Below are 19,345 nucleotides of genomic sequence, written 5' to 3' on the forward strand. Positions count from 1 at the left end.
TGCCGCACACGCGCTAACCACTGCGCCGCCGTGCTGCCCGTATAAAAATATATATTTTAAGTTATTTACTGTACTGTCAAATTATCATTTTACAAGATACTTTGTCACCATCAATTAGATGTTATGAAAGACTGCATTTGTCTTCATTCGTCTGTCCTATTGAAAACATATATTTTTCCATTATCTTTTTTTTTCTTCTAAAGTGCCAGAGAGACACAAGGGAGCACAAAAAACCCGCATGTGGCACCAAAAAACAATTTGCAGGAGGAGGGGTGCAACTTTGTTGGCATTAAAAGGCTTCTTCCTCTGTTAAGCCAATCACAACGCAGAACACAATGAACCTCCGCAAAATTGCGAAACCATGATAAGAAAACCGCCATACACAAAAAGATTACCACACACACACACATATATATATATACATATATATATATATATATATATATATATTTATGTTTTTAATTGTTTTTTTAATGTAGAATTTGCCTTTCACCGGATATGGAATACTCTTACGGTAAATCTATTGTTTCTAATGTCGTTAACTGTTATTGAAAATTGCACATCTGCCCTGTTGAATAAAAATGACATTTTTATCATACCTTACCAAAGTAAAGTGTAGTAGATGTTACGGTTTTAAAGGAAGATTACATATATATATATATATATATATATATATATATATATATATATATATATATATTTGACACCTTTGCTAGAGGAGATAATGCAGTAATTGGCACAAAAATGTTGTTTAAAAGATAAAATTGGAAAGGTTGCCAGTGCTCTGTCAGGTTAACCCTCTCAACCTAAAGAATCAGATTAGCACGTTCAATTTAGAATATCAAGAATTTTGATATTCTAATTGATCCAAATGTACAGCATTTCCAATAATCACATGCACTGTAGCTTGTATATCCATCTGTCTTTTAATACTCTTTTTTTCTGACTTTTCTCTAATTCAGGGCAGAAATGTTGAGTGAAACTAGTTTCCCTGACTGATCAAGATTTTGTCAAGGATTTTCCAACTTTGCAACCACTTTTTTCCTTTTTTTTCTTTCCTTTGACTCTAATATTTCTCAGATAAGAATATTGATGTGTTGTCAACTTTATTTGTGTTGTCCTGGACAGATCTGCCATTGTTTTAATTATAAGAAGACCGAAGTTGCTCCATTGAAACATGATTCTTCTCCTGTGAATTTATTAAACATATTTTAGTATTTGCTCTGAAGCATAAACAGTGTTTTTTTATGTATAATTGTCTTTTTAATTGGATATGGAATCATCTGTTATGGTTGCTATTGTTTCTAAAGTCGGCAAGTGTTGTCATTAAAACGGCACAATTTCTCCTTTGAATAAAAATGACATTTTTGTCATACCTTAACAGAGTAAAGTGTAGTAGATATTACGGTTTTAGAGGATGATGAACATGGGAGGCAGGAGCTGGAGGCAGGGATGCTCAAAAAGAGGGACGGTATTTATCAACAAAAAAAGGTACCAAGCAGCAAATATGGAAATATATGGAAAAAAATATGGAAATGTCCAAATTAGAAACAAAGACCAAAACTGGAACTGGAAAATACATGAAGCAAAGTAACAAACTAACAAAGAAACCAGAAACAAACTCAAACCAACTCAAACAAATCTGACCTGGTGGGGTGAGTGAAAATGACACAATGACCTGACAAGGTATAATTATCAAATTTTCCTTTTTAAGGGTTCTGAATAATTGGGAATAGGTGTGTGATAATTGGACACACTTGTACCGAGCAGTTCAAATTCTGGTGAAGGCCCTCTGGTGGTAGGAGTTGCTTCAGACCCTAACAGTTGAACTGTCAAAGTTTGAACAAAATCAACGGCAGGATGCAATGGAGCTGCTACCTGTCCATTTAAAATAATGGAAATTAGAGACGCTTGTTAAGGATGCAGCCATAGGGGGCATGGCCCGCCCCATCAAAAGATTGTTTTTTTAGGGTTCCTTTGATCAATGTATTACCAACAACAATGTAATATTATGTACAAAATGAATTGATATATCTTTGAAAAATCTGTTATCCTACTAAATTATAATATTATGTTTTTTTTCACTCTCCGGGAAACTTTTAACTCATTTACTCTATGAACCTTTTTATACCAAACAACTTTAAAGTCAAGCAACTGAAATACCTGCATGACATAACAAAATGTCAATCAAAAATATCTTTCAGTGCAACAAAATATACATTTATGTGTGTGTGTGTGTGTGTGTACCAAATACAAGAATTAATGCTACATTTTTAAAAGGAAGCTAATTGTGAAACACATTTACCCCTGAAAAACACTGGAAACATATATTTACAAATCTTTATTTTTTATTGTTTTTCCCTTTTAAATACTCAAGAACACAGAATCCATGAAGAAAAATGCATATTCACCAAAAAGCTTCTGAAAGGGCGCTGGCTGTCTATTTTATAGTTGTAACTTCAGCCTGGATGCAAATATATACGATAGCGACAATATCTACAAGAAGAGGAATTCAGCTCTTTGTACTCTGTGCTTGAGCCGGTGCCACCATAAATATAAATAGGTTGACAGTGAGCTCACAGTGCCATCAGAAGGGGAATTCGAGGCCGTCTTTGAGTGCAAGAAAGCTAACTACTTGGAGCTGGATATCGAGCGCCAGGAAGCCGGCTGGAAGACGACGGTTTACCCAGTGGAGGTCGGCTGTCGAGGCTACATGGGGTAGTCAGCAACACGCCTCCTGAAGGATGCAGGATTGACAGCAGGGAAACTGGGGAGACATCCCTGTCACTGCTTTGCCAACTGGATATGTTCTAGTGATTAAAGGAGCGAAACGTTGTGGATTAATGGTTCCTAGCTGACTACGCTGCAGCTAAACCATGGGCACTGGAGGTAATGCCAAGCCGGAAATACCACCAACCTGTACTTTAATTGTAGGTCTATATAAAAACCCTTCAGGGATGCCATATGTACAGTATAACAATAAGTAAAGCAAGACTTCTCATCAATTGGAGGACGCTGTAATTATTTATTTGGATTTATAAAGTAGAGGACTAACAGATTAACACTCCGAGTAATAACAACAGTAAAGTAAATATCTGGTCATTGCTGTTAGTGAGATTTTGTATTGTGCGTCTTTTTCCAAGTACAGGACAGTACTGGAGTCCTTCTTTCCGCCACTACCGGTGCGTGGCGCTGTGAGAATTTACTCAGCATCCACCCAGAAGAAAATAAATGTGCTTCCTCTTCCTAGTTTGTGTGTAAACATTCTGTGCTATACAGTCCAACACGCTGAGAACTTTGACATTTTTATTGTTTAATATCTCGTGCATCCATCAATATGGTTGGTGTAAAGTGTAAAGAAGAGGCCTGCCATTTCTTTTGAAATGAAAGTGGAATAAGAAAGCTTGATGCGGTGGAGAAAATGGTTCGATCGCTTTTTTTCGGCCACTTAATACCACGGAGGAGGAAGTCGCCTAACCCCTTAAAGCTCATCTTCCAAAAGTAAGTTAAACTTAACTTTCTTTATATTTATAGAGCATATTATTTAATTATTTTTTTATTTTCCAGTACAAAACAATACAGGTTACTTATACAAGCCTTAAACATAATTATATAAACCTTAAATATAAATTCCATAAGAAAATAGTCTGTTTAATATAGTGTAATAATCTGTGAAGCCCTTTGAGACTCTTCGTGATTTAGGGCTATACAAATAAAAATGACTTGACTTGACTATAGCACTGAAGCAACTTACAAACAAATTCAACTAACGAACGATCGTCTGGAATCTCGTTCGTAAGTAGGGCAGCTACTGTATATACAATAAATGTTTTATATTTATATATATATAGAGAGAGAGAAAGGGAGAGGGAAGGAAGAGAGAAAGAGAGAAAGAGAGAAAGAGAAAAAGAGAAAAAGAGAAAAAGAGAAAAAGAGAAAAAGAGAAAAAGGAAAAAGAGAAAAAGAGAAAAGGAGAAAATGAGAAAATGAGAAAATGAGAAAATGAGAAAATGAGAAAAAGACGAAAAGAGAAGAGAAAAAGAGAAAAAGGGAGAAAGGGAGAGAGGGAGAAAGAAAGACAGAAAGACAGAAAGACAGAAAGAGACAGGACGCAACTCTGGACAGCCTTTTCATCAGTTGACGGTCTATGGCCTGTTCCTGGGTCGTGGCAAAGTTGGCACCAGTTCTTTTATGACCTTCCTCTCCTCCTGCCCTCTTGGACTGTGCCCTGGAGAATTACTTCGGTCAGTCCTGATGATCTTGTGACGTGACCATACCACTGAAGTTTCGGTCTGCGCACAGTTGTCAACAGTTATTCGTAGGGTCCAATGTGCCTTTGATGGTGTTGCGCACCGTTTCGTTTGACACATGGGCTAAGTAACTAATGCTTAGAAGTTTCCTGTAGCATCGCATCTCCAAGGCCTGGATTTCCTTTTACAATTTTGCTGTGGGAGTTCATGTCCTACAAGCGTAGTGGAAGATGGAAGTGACCAGCACTTGCATGAGTCTCATCTTTAATTTCTGCTGCTATGTTCTTGTCCCTCCAATGGGTTTAAGTCTGGCAAGTGCGGCTGTGGTTTGAGCTATCCTGGCCATGATTGCTGGCGTTGACCCTTCTTCTAAAATGAAAGCTCCAAGATATTTAATTTTGGTGACAGGTTCTAGCTCTCTGTGGTTGACGGTGATGTTTGTGGTCATTACTTTTGTTTTTTTCTGTGTTGATTTCCATCTCATACTAGGTTGATGCTTTGTCCAGACGATCTACTAGATCTCCAAGTTCCTGTTCGTCCTGCCAATCCGGCATTAAAGTTGTAGAGAGAATCCAGCCTTGTCTCACACCAAGTTGTAGAGAGAATGCAGCCTTGTCTCACACCAACTGTGGTGCCATAGATCAGTAAAAAAACTGTTGGCATTTACATACAGTTGTTTAATGGTCTGAACTAGTTTTTGGCCCATGTTGTACTTGCGCATGGTGGCCCATAAAGCGGCTTCTTGAAATCAACAAAAATGCGATAGACATTTCTTTGTTGTTTGAAACTTCTCACATAGGATGTGCAGATTAAAAATATTTTCTGTGGTGCTGTTAACTTTTACAATGAATTCAACTCCACATTTTTTTAATCTTAATTTTAACTAACATCATATTTTTTTAAGTATTTGGGGAAATATAAAGATGTAATTACAATAATAGGTGTAAAAACAGGAACAATTTACCTGCAATGAGCGACACAACATACATACACACACACACACAATGTGGTTAGAGTAATATTTACACTCCTGTTAAGTTGCACGACGTATGGACTGTAAGAGACGCCGTAGTTCTGATGTCACACACTCCTGCGAGAGTTGGAAGTTACTGGCGTGGTGGATGGTAATTAATCAGAGTATTGCGTACAGTCGTGTAATCTTATTGGTTTCATTAATATACTTCAAGCCAGAGGGCAAAAGTACTGTATAACATGGTGTCAGAGAGGAGGTCGTATACTCGCTCACCTGACCGAAGTCTTTTGGCGTCCCAGCAACCAGGATGGATTGCGATTTGTCGAATCTACCGAAGGCGTGGCGCCGGTTACAACAACATGCTGAGTTGATGTTCTTCGGACCCTTGCTTGAGAAGCGCGAGCAGGATGAGTGCAGTTACCTGTTACCTGGGTCGGGGAAAAAGAAAGAGATACATTTAACACATGGACATTGTCAGAAGACGACGCCAAACAGTTAAAGACGTACTACGACATGTACACACCGTACCTCACTCCCAAGTCAAACCCCATTTACGCAAGATATTGTTTAAAAGAGACGACACAAGGGGGATAAGGAGACTTTTGAACATTTCGTGACAGATCTCAAACTACCAAGGAGAGAATGCGGCTACCCAAACAGCAATGAAATGGTCAAAAATAACATTATTTTGCCACAAATTCACCTCATGTAAGGGAGAAGCTGCTCAGCCACAGCGCAGACTTAACGTTGGAAAAGGCTATTGATATAGCACGTCCCTATGAGTTAGCCCAGGCTCAGATGAGAGAGATGGCTGGGCGCCTGGCGTGGAAGCGGTACATGCTGTCACTGAGAGACGTGACAAGAGACCATTTTATAAAAAAGACAAACAAAAGGAAAACACTGCCAACACAGTCTGTAGCAGGTGTGGAGGGCAACACATTGCCAACGACTTATGCAAAGCAAAAGGGAAGCAATGCCTTTAATGCAGCAAAATTAACCATTTTGCTAAAGCATGCAGCCCCGCCCAAAAGCCATGCACACTGCAATGGAGGCAAGTGAGAATGAAAAGGAAGTTCACATAGATCAGGGGTCGGGAACCTTTTTGACTCAAAGAGCCATAAAAGCAAAAAATATTAATTTTATTTTGGGAAAGAGCCACACCATATATTATGAGACAAATTTACTAAATTGCTAAACCGGCGCCCCAGACAAAAGCTTAGTCTTCAGCACATTTATTTTTGATGATTTGATAAAAATTATGAAAAGAGAATAATGCCAGAGCCCCTGTCCCAAATTCAACAAACAGACCACTTTAAACTTGTCTCTTTCTTGCAATTACTCAAGATCGGTTCAACTCCTTTTGACCTTTTTTTTCATACATATTGGTTTCAAAACCAGATGCAAGCATTTATTTTGTAAAAACGTCACAACATTCTGAGAATAGGGAGCCTTATGTGCTTACCTTTGGCGAGAGATGGGAGGGAATGCTTGTACTTTTTGCATAGCTCCACACATCCCTCCCACTCACCCAATCAAATGACTAAGTTCTCTTCCGGTGTTTTGGCGTAATTACAGTTCTGTGGATTCATCATAAAGCATCTGAACACTGAACACAGATTATATAGTGAACTTTTAAATAAAGGATTCTTTAGCGTTGTACAGCCAAAACGAGTTTTTTTTTCCCCCTTTTTTTGTGTGACACTTTGACTGTAAATTGTAGTGAAAAACGTGCCCTATATATACTGCGAAGTGTTACCTTCGGATTTAGTTTTGATTTGGTCTACGTGTACCTGAATAGGATAGACAACTCCGGTTTTGAACAAGATGGAGAAATTTTGCATGCAATCAAATTGGTCTCTGAGCCACAGATACTCATAGAAAGAGCCATATATGGCTCGCGAGCCATAGGTTCCCGACCCCTGACATAGATGGTCTCACAACAAATGACACAGGAAAAGACAGTGAACAAGCATACGCAGAAATACAGTTAGCCACAAGAAATGTTACATTTAAAATAAACACGAGGGCACAGATCAATGCATTCTGGAACACATGTTCCAGCGCATATTTAAAGGCACAGTACTGCAGCCAGCTACACAGAGACTCACAGCCTATGGTGGAGAGCGGTTATAGGTCAGGGGAACATGTCGGCTAAAGTGTAGCCACAAAGACCGCTCAGCCAGACTGGAGTTCCACGTCATCGACACCAAAGCACCTATATTAGGCATGAGAGCCAGCATGGACTTTAATTTAATTAAGCTGGTGCTTTCAGCAACCAATGACCAATACACAGAATGAAAGGATACGCAGACGTATTTGAAGGAATTGGAGAATTCCCGGGCAAATGTCGCCTTCACGTCGACCCCAATGCAACCCCGGTGGCATATCCACTGTGCCGTGTTCCCATTGAGTTGCGGGACAAATTAAAGAAGGAACCAGACAAAATGGAAAAGAACAGCATAATATGCAAAGTCCCCAAGCCTACGGAATGGGTGAATGCGTTGGTTGTAGTGGAGAAGCCAGCTGAGAGTGTATCTGGACCCCAGAGACCTTAACAAAGCTATCCAGAGGCCACACTACCCACTCCCCACACTGGAGGATGCTACAACAAAACTAGTGGGAGCACAGTTTTTCAGCGTCCTCTACGCCGGATCTGGTTATTGGACCATCAAACTAAACACAAAATCGTCCATGCTAACCACATTCATCACACCGTTTGGCAGGGACCGGTTTTTGAGACTACCGTTTAGGCTCAACTCTGCATAAAATGTATTCCAAAGGCGAGTCGACGAGACATACGAGGCCCTCAGTGGCGTGACAGCAATAGTGAGCGACATATTGGTGTTTGGAAAGAGGAGCACAAAGCAAATCTCAGAGCCACTTTGCAGCGCACAAGAGACTAGTAAGACTGAACTATGAAAGGTGCCAGATTTGTGTTCCTGAAGTCAGCTACTTTGGCCACACATTGTCACACGGGGGCATCAAGCCAGACCCCACCGAAGTGAATGCAATACAAGAGATGCCACCGCCGAAAAACAAAGCTGAGCTGAAGACCATACTCAGGATGGTCAACTACCTGGCAAGATTTGCGCCGCATCTGTCTCTGGCAAATGCACCCCTGGGACAACTCCTTAAGCAAAAAAATGTGTTTGTTTGGGAATGACAACACAACAAGGTGTACAAACAGATAAAAGAGCTGATCACACACCACCCCATTTTTTGACCCACTAAAGGAACTAGGGCTCCAACTTGATGCTTCTAAATGCAGACTCGGAGCAGTCATGTTGCAAGAAGAAAAGCCCGTGCCATACGCATCCAAATCGCTGAACAGCACCCAAGAAAACTATGCAAATAGAAATAGAAAATAGAAAAAGAGCTATGTGCAGTATTATTCAGATGCGAGCGTTTTCATGAATACATTCACGGCCGCAAAGTGATTATGGAGTCGATTCACAAACCAATGGAGGCTATGTGTCACAATCACCCGGATCGGGAACACCTGTGTTCAGGATTTGGCGCCAACAGCCAGGACAGCTGATTGGTGCACCCTGTACATTTAAATCCCCATCTTACGGTAACTCTTTGTCTGATTGTACTCACGCTACCTGTTGCCTTCAGCTCAGTAAGCCCGTACCTCTGACTCTTTGCCTGCTCCCTGTTTTCTTCTGATTGATCTCCGTTGCCGACCCGTTTCTGTAATTGCCTACGACCTGCCCGTCTGACTCCTGAACTCTTTTCCGAATACTACGACGCCCTTCTTCTCCAGCCCCGGCCAACAACACTAGGATTACGCCTGTCTGCAACCATTCCCGCCAAGCCTTCACCCGCCTGTCAAGTTCCGTCAATCCGCCAACCAACGGATCGAAGAATCCCACCTTGTCATTTCCTTCCTTTCAATAAAACCAAGAAACGAGCGCAAGTGATCTCAGTCTTCCTTTCGACCTGTCTGACACTATGGTGCAAAAACCCTTGGCTGCGCACCCCCACGGCTTCAGATTCAGATTCAGATTCAGATCTACTTTATTGTCATTCTAGTACACGTGTATACAGAACGAAATGTCGATGCATCTGACCCCCACAGTTTCCTTGAATGTACAGATATAAATAAAGTTGTATTGTATTTTGGCTACGTATAGTATTTTACCATAGTGCCGATAGTGCAAGAAGAGTAGCTAACCAGATGTGCAAAATGGGCAGTCAGGTTAACAAGTCAGGTACACAGTAACATTAACACTGTAACAATAACGCTGTAATTACAATAGTGCAGAGAGCAATGTGCAAGGAGTGGCAAGCTATAAAAAACTGCCAGTAGTGCAAAAAGTCAGATTAGCAGCCGTTTAGATTTAAGTTAACTATATTTTAGATTGACCATTTAACAGTCTAATGGCCAGGGGGACTAGACTATTGCGGAGCCTGGTGGTCCTGCACCGCACACTGCAGTACCTCTTCCCAGAGGCTAGCAGAGTGAACAGTCCATGATGGGGGTGAGAGGGGTCCCCGGTAATGTTCTTAGCATGGGATAGGCAGCGCTTCTGGCCAATGTCCTGAATGGAGGGAAGTGTAGTCCCGATTATTTTCTCTGCTGTCCTCGTTACCCTCCTCACACTACCCCAGTCGGTAGCGCTGCAGCCTCCACACCACACAGAGATACCGCTGGTCAGGATACTCTCTATGGTGCCCCTGTAGAATGTGATGAGGGAGGGTGGGGGCAGGTGGGCTCTCCTCATCCTCCGCAGGAAGTACAGGCGCTGCTGTGCCCTCTTAACCAGTGATGCAGTGTTCACGGACCAGGTGAGTTTGTTTGTAATGTGCACCCCTAGGAACTTGATACTGCTGACAACCTCCACAGCCTTGTTGTTGATGCAAAGTGGGGCATGGTTGGGCTGGTTTTTCCTAAAGTCGACAATGATCTCTTTAGTTTTGTCAACATTCAGGACCAGGCTGTTGTCCCTGCACCAGCCCACCAACTGCTCCACCTCCTCTCTGTAGGCCAGGTCGTTGTCATCCCTGATGAGGCCCACCACTGTTGTGTCGTCAGCATACTTCACGATGTGGTTTGTGGCGGACCTAGGGACGCAGTCGTGTGTCATCAAGGTGAACAGCAAGGGGCTTAGGACGCAGCCTTGGGGGGAGCCCGTGCTGAGGTAGATGACATCTGAACTGTTCTGACCTATCCGCACTGATTGGGGTCTGTCACAGAGGAAGTCCAGCAGCCAGTTCCGCAGGGGGGTGTTGAAACCCAGGAGTCTCATTTTGTCTACCAGATGTTGTGGGATGATGGTGTTGAATGCTGAACTGAAGTCCAGGAACAGCATCCGCACATGGGTGTTCTTCTCCTCTAGATGTGTCAGGCTCAGGTGAAGCGCAGAGGAGATGGCATCCCTGGTGGAGCGGTTTGTCCTGTAGGCAAACTGAAAGGGGTCGAATGAGGAGGGGAGACTGGAGGTTCTGCTGCTCTTTAACCAGTCTCTCAAAGCACTTCATTATGATAGGAGTCAGTGCAACGGGCCGGTAATCGTTGAATGATAAGATCTGGGGTTTCTTTGGCACTGGGATGATGTTGGCAAATTTGAAGCATGATGGTACTTTGGCTTGGTCTAGCGAGGTGTTGAAAATGTCTGTTAGTACACAAGCCAGCTGATCGGCGCACTCCCTAAGGACCCGCCCCGGAATGTTGTCCGGGCCTGGAGCCTTCCTTGTGTTGACCCTTCTCAGGGTCTTCCTCACGTCAGATGATTCCAGGTGGAGTGCTCTTTCGTCCTGATTTGGAACCGCTTTCGCTGCAGGGGTGCCGTTTTGTGCCTCGAACCTTCCAAAGAATTTGTTGAGGTCATTCAGAAAGTCCATGCTAGTGTTCTGCACTGGGGCGGTGGTTGGCTTGTAACTGGTGATGGCCTGAATGCCTTTCCACATATCCCTGGTGTTGGTTGTGCTGAGGAAACGTTCCTGGATTTTTTGACTGTGCGTTCGCTTTGCTAGTCTGATAGCCCGGTTCAGGTTAGCCCTTGCTGATAACAGCGCCTCCTTGTCACCAGATCTAAAGGCAAGGTTCCGTACTTTTAGTTGTTTGCGTATTTCAGCAGTCATCCAGGGCTTCTGATTGGCACGGGTGCATATAGTTTTGTTATTGCTGACGTCTTCTGCGCATTTACTGATGTAGGCTGACACAGAAATGGCGTACTCATCTATATTTATTTTGTTGTTGTAAGTGGCAGCCGATTTAAACATGTCCCAATCAGTGCAATCAAAGCAGTCCTGTAGTGCCTCCATTGCCCCCTCAGACCACACCCTCACCTGCTTTACTGTAGATTTTTCTCTGGTCAGCAGGGGCTTGTATGCTGGAATTAGCATAAAAGAAAGGTGATCTGATGAGCCAAGGTGGGGGCGGGGGGCTGCTTTATATGCACCTTTGATGTTTGTGTAGGCCAGGTCTAATGTGTTCCTACCTCTTGTAGCAAAGTTTACATGCTGATGGAAATGCGGGAGAACTGTTTTCATATTGGCCTGGTTAAAGTCCCCCGCCGCAATAAAAATGCACTCGGAGTAAGCATGCTGCAGTTCACTCACAGTTCGGTAGAGAACGTCCATTGCCTCCTTCGTATTAGCGCTGGGGGGCACGTACACGGCAGTAATGATGGTCGCGCTAAACTCCCTCGGTAGGTAGAAGGGTCTGCAGATCACCGTCAAAAGTTCAATGTCTCGTGAGCAGTGTTTCGAGATTATCTTCGCATTTCTACACCAGTTGTTGTTGGTATAAATGCATAGACCGCCACCCTTGCTTTTGCCGGTGAGCTCGCCGCTTCTATCAGCGCGGAAAGCAGTTAGCCCCACAATATTACAATGACAACGATATGACATAAGCATCATTCACTGCCAAGGTAAGGTAAGGACATACCTGTGGCCAACAGGCTTTCACGAAAGTCAATCGAGCACCACAGCAACAGCATCACCGAGGGCCTGAAAGCACAAGCACTTACACTCATCAGCAGCATCCCGGTGAGTGACCAAAAACTTCAGCTGATCAAGGAGGCAACTACCAAAGAGACATATTTGTCTGCGCTCAGAAACATCACGAAGTCAGGTTGGCCCGACAAGACAAAAAAGTGCCCACTCAACACACCCAGGAGGACTGCAATCACAGAGACGAGATAGTGGACATTAATGGAATATTATTTAAAGGTGAGAAAATAATCATTCCCCAGTCATTGAGAGCTGAGATGATTGCACGCATTCACACTGGACATCTTTGAATTGAGAGAAGCGATCGTCCTGCTCGCGACATTCTATCTTCGCCTGGAACGGGTAAACAAAAAGAAGTCGCCGTTGAAAGTTGCAACATATGCCAAGAACGTCTTAACTCCAACAGCAAAGAGCGACTCCATTTACATAACATACCCAGCAGAACGTAGCAAGTTGTGGGAACTGACCTGTTTGAATGGAATTCTCAAGATTTCATTATTGTTGTTGACTGTTATAGCAGATACTTTGAAATGGAACTGTCATCGCAGAGTACAAAGCAGCATTCGCACGGCATCCCAGACAGAGTAGTAAGCGACAACGGCCCGTGCCACAGCTCCACAGAATTTCACCGTTTTCCAGAAAAGAACTTTAAGCACATCACCTCAGATCCACACTAACCACAAAGCAACGGCCTTGACGAAAGAACTGTCCAACCACAAAATGCTTGCAAAATGCAGTACTTGAAATGTTCTTGATTAAGTGCAATTCATGAAAATGAAGATTTTCAGGTTTACAGGTTTGTCACATGTTTTCATTTTTTGTTAACAACGGGGATGAAGTATTTACACTCGCATTAAGTTGCAGGCGAATGGACTGTGAGAGACGCCGTAGTTCTGACATCACACACTCCCACGAGACTTGAACGTTACCGGCATGGAGGATGGTGAATAAACACAGTATTACGGGCAGTCGTGTCATCTTATTGGTTTTATTAATATACTTTAAGCCAGAGAGCAAAAGGAATATATATATATATATATATATATATATATATATATATATATATATATATATATATATACTGTATATAGTACATATAGTTCAGGGGGTCCCCTGCCCAATGCCCGCTGAGATGGCATCCATCCATTATCTGCACCGCTTATCCCCAGTAGGGTCGCGGGGGTTGCTAGAGCCCATCCCAGCTATCTTCGGGCAATGGGCTGGGGACACCCTGAACTGGTTGCCAGCCAGTCGCAGGGCACATAGGGACAAACAACTCGCTCGCTCGTTCATACCTTGGGAATATTTGGACCGGCCAATTCACCTAACATGCATGTCCTTGGAATGTGGGAGGAAACCGGAGTGCCCAGAGGAAACCCACGCAAGCACGGGGAGAAAATGCAAACTCCACACAGGAGGTTCAATCTCATGACCTCAGAACTGTGCCGCTGTGCTGCCATGGATGGATATATATATATATATATATATATATATATATATATATATATATATATATATATATATAATCTCATCAGCCGTACCGCTTATCCTCATTAGGGTCGCGGGGGGGCTGGAGCCCATCCCAGCCATCTCCGGGCAGTGGGCAGGGGACACCCTGAACTGGTTGCCAGCCAATCGCAGGGCACACAGGGACAGACAACTCATTCGCTCATTCACACCTAGGGACAATTTGGACCGGCCAATTCACCTGAAATGCATGTTTTTGGAACGTGGGAGGAAACCGGAGTGCCCGGAGGAAACCCACGCAAGCACGTGGAGAATATGTATTTGAACACCCTGCCAATTTGCTATTTCTACCACTAAAATATCATGGAGGGCTCTGAAATTTTCATCTTAGGTGCAGGTCCACTGTGAGAGAAACTAAAAAGAAAAATCCAGGTATCACAATGAATGATTTTTTTTTAACAATTTAATTGTGTGATATAGCTGCAAATAGGTATTTGAACACCTGAGAAAATGAATGTTAATATTTGGTTCAGTAGCCTTTGTTTTCTATTAAAGAGGTCAAACTTTTCCTTTAGTCTTTCACCAGGTTTGCACACACTGCAGGAGGAATCTTGGTCCACTCCTCCACACAGATCTTCTCTAGATCAGTCACGTTTCTCAGCCGTCGCTGAGAAGAACGGAGTTTGAGCTCCCTCCATAGATTTTCGATTGGGTTCAGGTCTGGAGAATGGCTGGGCCATGCTAGACCTTGATATGCTTCTGCCGGAGCCACTCCTTGGTTTTCCCGACTGTGTGCTTCGGGTGGTTGTGTTGAAATACCCTCTCACGACCCATCTTCAATGCTCTGACTGAGTGAAGGAGGTTGTTCCACAAAATCTTACAATACACGGCCCTAGTCATCCTCTCTTTAATGCAGTGCACTCGTCCTGTCCCATGTGTAGAAAAACACCCCCAAAGCGTAATGATACCACCCCCATGCTTCAGAGTAGTAATAGTGTTCTTCGGATTGTACTCATCATTCTTCTTCCTCCAAACACGCTTAGTGGAATTCTGACCAAAAAGTTCTATTTTGGTCCCATCTAACAACAAAACTTTCTCCCATTACTCCTCTTTAACATCCAAATGGTCATATGAAAAATTAAGACGGGCCTTGACATGTGCTGGTTTAAGCAGGGGAACCATTCGTGCTATGAATAATTTCAAACCATGACGTCTTAGTGTATTACCTACAGTAACCTTGGGATCATTTTCCCAGCTCTTTTCAGGTCATTGACCAACTCCTGTCGTGTAGTTCCGGCCTGATTCCTCACCTTTTTTAGAATCATTGAGACCCCACGAGGTGATATCTTGCATGAGGCTCCACTCCGATTGATATTGACCGTCATGTTTAGCTTCTTCCATCTTGTAATGATTGCTCCAACAGTGGACCTTTTTTCAGCAAAGCTGCTTGGCAATTGCTCCAATTGAGATGGGCTCCAGCGACCCTACTGATACATATAAATACAAATAAATAGATAAATAAAGCAGCACGGCGGCGTAGTGGTTAGCGCGTGTGCGGCACAGTTCTAAGGTCTTGTGTGGGTTCAAATCCAGCTACCGGACTTCCTGTGCGGAGTTTGTATGTTCTCCCCGTGCTTGCGTGGGTTTCCTCCGGGCACTCCGGTTTCCCACATTCCACAGACATGCATTTTAGGTGAATTGGCCGGTCCAAATTGTCCCTAGGTGTGAATGGGCGAGTGAGTTGTCTGTCCCCGTGTGCCCTGCGATTGGCTGGCAACCAGTTCAGGGTGTCCCCTGCCCACTGCCCGATGGTTGCTGGGATGGGCTCCAGCACCCCCGCGACCCTACTGAGGATAAGCGGTGTAGCTAATGAGATGATATATATATATATATATATATATATATATACACACACACACACACACGCGCGCGCGACCCTAACCAAGCTAAGCGGCACAGAAGATGGATGGATCATCCATCATGAATGGATTGATGAAAAAATTTTTACAAGTCTGCAGAACGTGGCCCGCGGGCCAAATTTTGAAACATAATTTGGCCCGCGACTCAAACTAGCTGCCCACCCCTGCACTATTCAGTACACTGAATGTGCCGTGAAAAAGGAGCGGAGTCGAAAAAATGTTTAACGTTCGTCAGCAGGCAGCACAACTGTCCAATAAAAACAGAGTTGTTTATTCAAATCAGCCAATAGCGACAGCGATCGGTCGCGCTTCTATTTTCAATACCCAGTATGGGTGGGCGCTCGTTTCCTTTGGCCCACCCATCTTGAATACACCGTTTGGTTGCACACACCATGCAATTTCACTTTGTTTTATTCAACATTTTTAAAACGTTAAGCTAAAAAATAAACACGTCCATTAGTTGCTATAGTCGTCCTCTGCTCGTCATTTCAAGGCCTGATTGCGACGAGCGTTTGTGTGGTTCTTGCTATCACACAGAAGAGTGGATTCTATTGTGGAATTTGATTTTATATTTCCTTTTTGTTCTCTGCGCTGGAGATCGCCATTTGTAGCAAACCGATTAGCTGTTTGTCCATAATGTCAAGGCCGGTAAGGTAAGTCTGTTATCGAACAGTTTTTTTTTGGTGCACATTTGCAGCGAACGCGCTGTAGTAGCACGCTTCCGCCATATTGTCTTAAAGGAGGTTGCTGTGTAAGCGTTTCATTGCGTTTGTTTAAAGCAATGTAGACGTGAAAATGTGCTACACTTCAAGTGTGTGCACGATATTCGATATTTGGCATTCGGTATTAGTGTGCAAGTTTTTGTTGTTGTTGTGATATATGTTGGCTTTTCGTTTCAAACCCGAGCATTTGTCTACACGTTTGAAGGCCCGATTACAGTGCACAATGTCGATCGGTTGATGGAGGCTGTGGGGAGATCCGTTGTTTCCCACATGGACATTACATTGTACGGTTAGCCACTATTTTGTTTTCATGCCAAATATGTTTCCAGTTGTGTGGATACATTAATGTTTTAAAGTGCGTTTACACGTAAACTAATAGAAAATACACAAAATATTTTCTTTTCAATTAATGGGCATTGATTGCCTCAAAATACTTCTACAGAAAACTTACAAAAATACTACTACAGCAGGGGTATTCAAGTAAAAATCGAGGAGGTCCAGTTAAAATGAATATCTTCAAGCTGAGGTCAAGAACATATTTGTATTTGCGGTATGGCTGATACCTTGGAAAATGAACGGAGGGGAAAAAATACATTACGGGTTAAAACACATTTATTGACATTGAAACATGGACTTACATTTTATGGCTGCAGTTTGAATAAATATGACAAAATTGTGTTTTTTAAAACAAAGAAAGTGCTTAAGAAAAAATAGCAGCTTCAGTTTCCTTTTGACTGAATAATGTTAATATTCTCTTCGACAAATGGTCTCAAAACATTTTAACTGATTTTCTTGGGCTGCAGATGTTGCCCCTGCCATCGGATCAGTATTTTCAGTGAGAATTGAGCTTTAGCTCTTGCCCTGACAACATTTCACACCTGGACTGGAACGAGTTCAATGCAATTCTCATGCCCAGTTGCAGATGCTCATCAGTGAGCTTGGAACGGTATTTTGTTTTTACTATGTTCATTGTAGAGAACGCTGCCTCATAGCTGTATGTGGAGCCAAACATGGTCAAAATAAACAGTTCCACTTTTTTCAGATCTGGGACAGCTGTCTCAGATACCATCTGCAGCCAGAAGGTGGCAGAGTCAGTTCTTCCAAACTGCTCTTTCAGGGCCACATCTGCCTGGAGGTCAACCGTTTGTATCTGCAGGGGCCCAGCATTTGCACATTTGAAGTGATGTGTGACATCATTCGAGAATGCTTTCACGTCAGTGGTGAGAAATGGATTTTGTATGAACAGGGTGAGCTGCTCTCCAATGCTAAAGCTATCCCAACGTTTGCTGAAGTTTTCAATCAACTTGTCAACAAAGTCAACAAAAGAGAAGACATATCTATGTCCCTGCACTTGTTTTTTTACTTCTGGGAATTGTGTATAGTCTCCTTGCAGATCTTCTTTGAACCCCTCACGTTTTTGCTGAAATGAGCGGACACTGGTCATCAGCTCACAAATGGAATTTTTATTTCCTTGCAGCTGCATATTAAGCCGATTCAAGTTTGACATGATATTCCAAGAAAACTGCTACCTCACGTCTAATTGACTAAAATCACTCGAGCTTTTGCTGAGCCATCTCATGTTGTTGTGGAGCAAAAGATCATCAGTGTTTGCATCAACCTCTCTGAGGAATTCCCTGAGCATGCAATGCTGACAAGAAGAAGATGCCCCGAAAAAGTAGATTTTTATCATTGTCTTCATCACCTCAATATACTCATCTGACAGGGTGAAGCAAAGGACAGTCAGATAAACAATGCAGTGGTAAGAGATCATCCTCAGCTAGTATTTCACTGCGTCTTGTGGGTGTGTTGTACAACGGTATTTGTTTTATTTTGTCACAGAGCTCATCTTTTTGTTTACCATCAGGTAATGCTTCTGTTATTCCACTATGCACTCTGACAACCCTCGCATTTGTAAAATGCTTCTTGTGTCTGCCTAAGACCCAAGCAACACGGAGGGAACATTCATGAAAACGTTGTTGTGCGCTAAAAAACGGCTTAATAGCCTGGTAGACTGATTTTATTGGACATTGAGACTACGAATTATCTGCGACCAGAGTTCAGACTTCAGTGGGTATGATTGTTCAAATGTTTTGTGCTTAGTCTCAGTGACGCTTGACGTTGCCACTTTTAATAAATGGCACCGTCTCGGAGCATATGAGACAAACTGGTTTTGTGCTTGTGGGCAGCAGAAAAAAACATATACACGTCAGTCTGTTCAGCAATGAAAACTCGATTTTAGGCTTCTACTTTCGTTTGACAGTGCCATAGTGGTTACTTCTCCAACGACTAATTTTCGCCCTCTTTCAGTATAATCTCCCTATGTTTCATCCACTATAATCTCTCTGCTCGCTTTTCACCTTCGCTTCCTGACTGACTGTTTGCAATCACACTCGCTGCAGCTCGCTCTGGATTTAAGTTGGCGATTTGATTGGCTAGTAAAATCACACGTGTAGTATGACTCGCACACGATTGGTTGGTACCTTCCAATGCTCGTTCAGTGCAATGCTCTGATAGAGAAAAGTAATTTTACGGCATGAAATAGATGCGCCTGTGAAAATTAAAACATTTAAACAATCTCTGGTCCGAATGATATGCGAGCGAGTCCTATTCCGTGTACATACAACATATTTTACGTTTTTTTTTGTTATAACATGAATTTCACTCCCTCTCTCTACCCGTATTCTATATGTGTACTGTTTACAGGTGGGTATACCTGTATACGTTTTTTAAAGCATTTTTGAAGGGGCGTCGCTACTTCGCCGATTTTCAGTTTTCGCGGGTGGTCTTGGTCCCCATTAACCGCGAAAACCGAGCTATTACTGTATTTACAATTTGTTCCCTATGTTCCTCAGCAAGTTTGCTTAAAAGTCATGCAGACAACTGCTCTCTGAGGGCTTTGCCATTGTATTTCTTCTTCCCTCGTGATTAACTTCAGCTGGCATTAGCTTGTATGGCAATTTCTTACGGAGCGTCATCGCCCGCTACGGGTTGCACCCAAGAGGACAGGTGCATGCTACAACTGAACAGGGCACTATGATATGTGTATTTGTGCAA

At 42.8% G+C, this 19,345-nt stretch overlaps 3 protein-coding genes across 3 annotated transcripts in view; 2 read left to right on the forward strand and 1 right to left on the reverse strand.

Moving 5' to 3' along the window:
- cldn19 (claudin 19) overlaps positions 1–1,235 on the forward strand; it is a 30,927-nt gene extending 29,692 nt beyond the window's left edge. The window contains exon 5 of the mRNA XM_088337386.1: positions 963–1,235. Within this exon, the coding sequence (XP_088193512.1) occupies positions 963–999 (37 nt within the window). The 3' untranslated portion in view covers positions 1,000–1,235. The remainder of the gene's footprint in view (positions 1–962) is intronic.
- Positions 1–19,345, reverse strand: part of LOC148363489 (uncharacterized) — a 72,702-nt gene that overhangs the window by 1,886 nt on the left and 51,471 nt on the right. Inside the window, exon 3 of the mRNA XM_088337389.1 lies at positions 5,497–5,651. The gene's annotated coding sequence lies outside the window, so the exon portion shown is untranslated. The remainder of the gene's footprint in view (positions 1–5,496; positions 5,652–19,345) is intronic.
- nucks1a (nuclear casein kinase and cyclin-dependent kinase substrate 1a) overlaps positions 15,893–19,345 on the forward strand; it is a 40,023-nt gene continuing 36,570 nt past the window's right edge. Inside the window, exon 1 of the mRNA XM_088337384.1 lies at positions 15,893–16,222. Within this exon, the coding sequence (XP_088193510.1) occupies positions 16,206–16,222 (17 nt within the window). The 5' untranslated portion in view covers positions 15,893–16,205. The remainder of the gene's footprint in view (positions 16,223–19,345) is intronic.

Source organism: Urocampus carinirostris, chromosome 6 (assembly GCF_059441175.1).
Source record: "Urocampus carinirostris isolate Australia breed hairy pipefish chromosome 6, RoL_Ucar_1.0, whole genome shotgun sequence".
Classification (NCBI taxonomy): Eukaryota; Metazoa; Chordata; class Actinopteri; order Syngnathiformes; family Syngnathidae; genus Urocampus; species Urocampus carinirostris.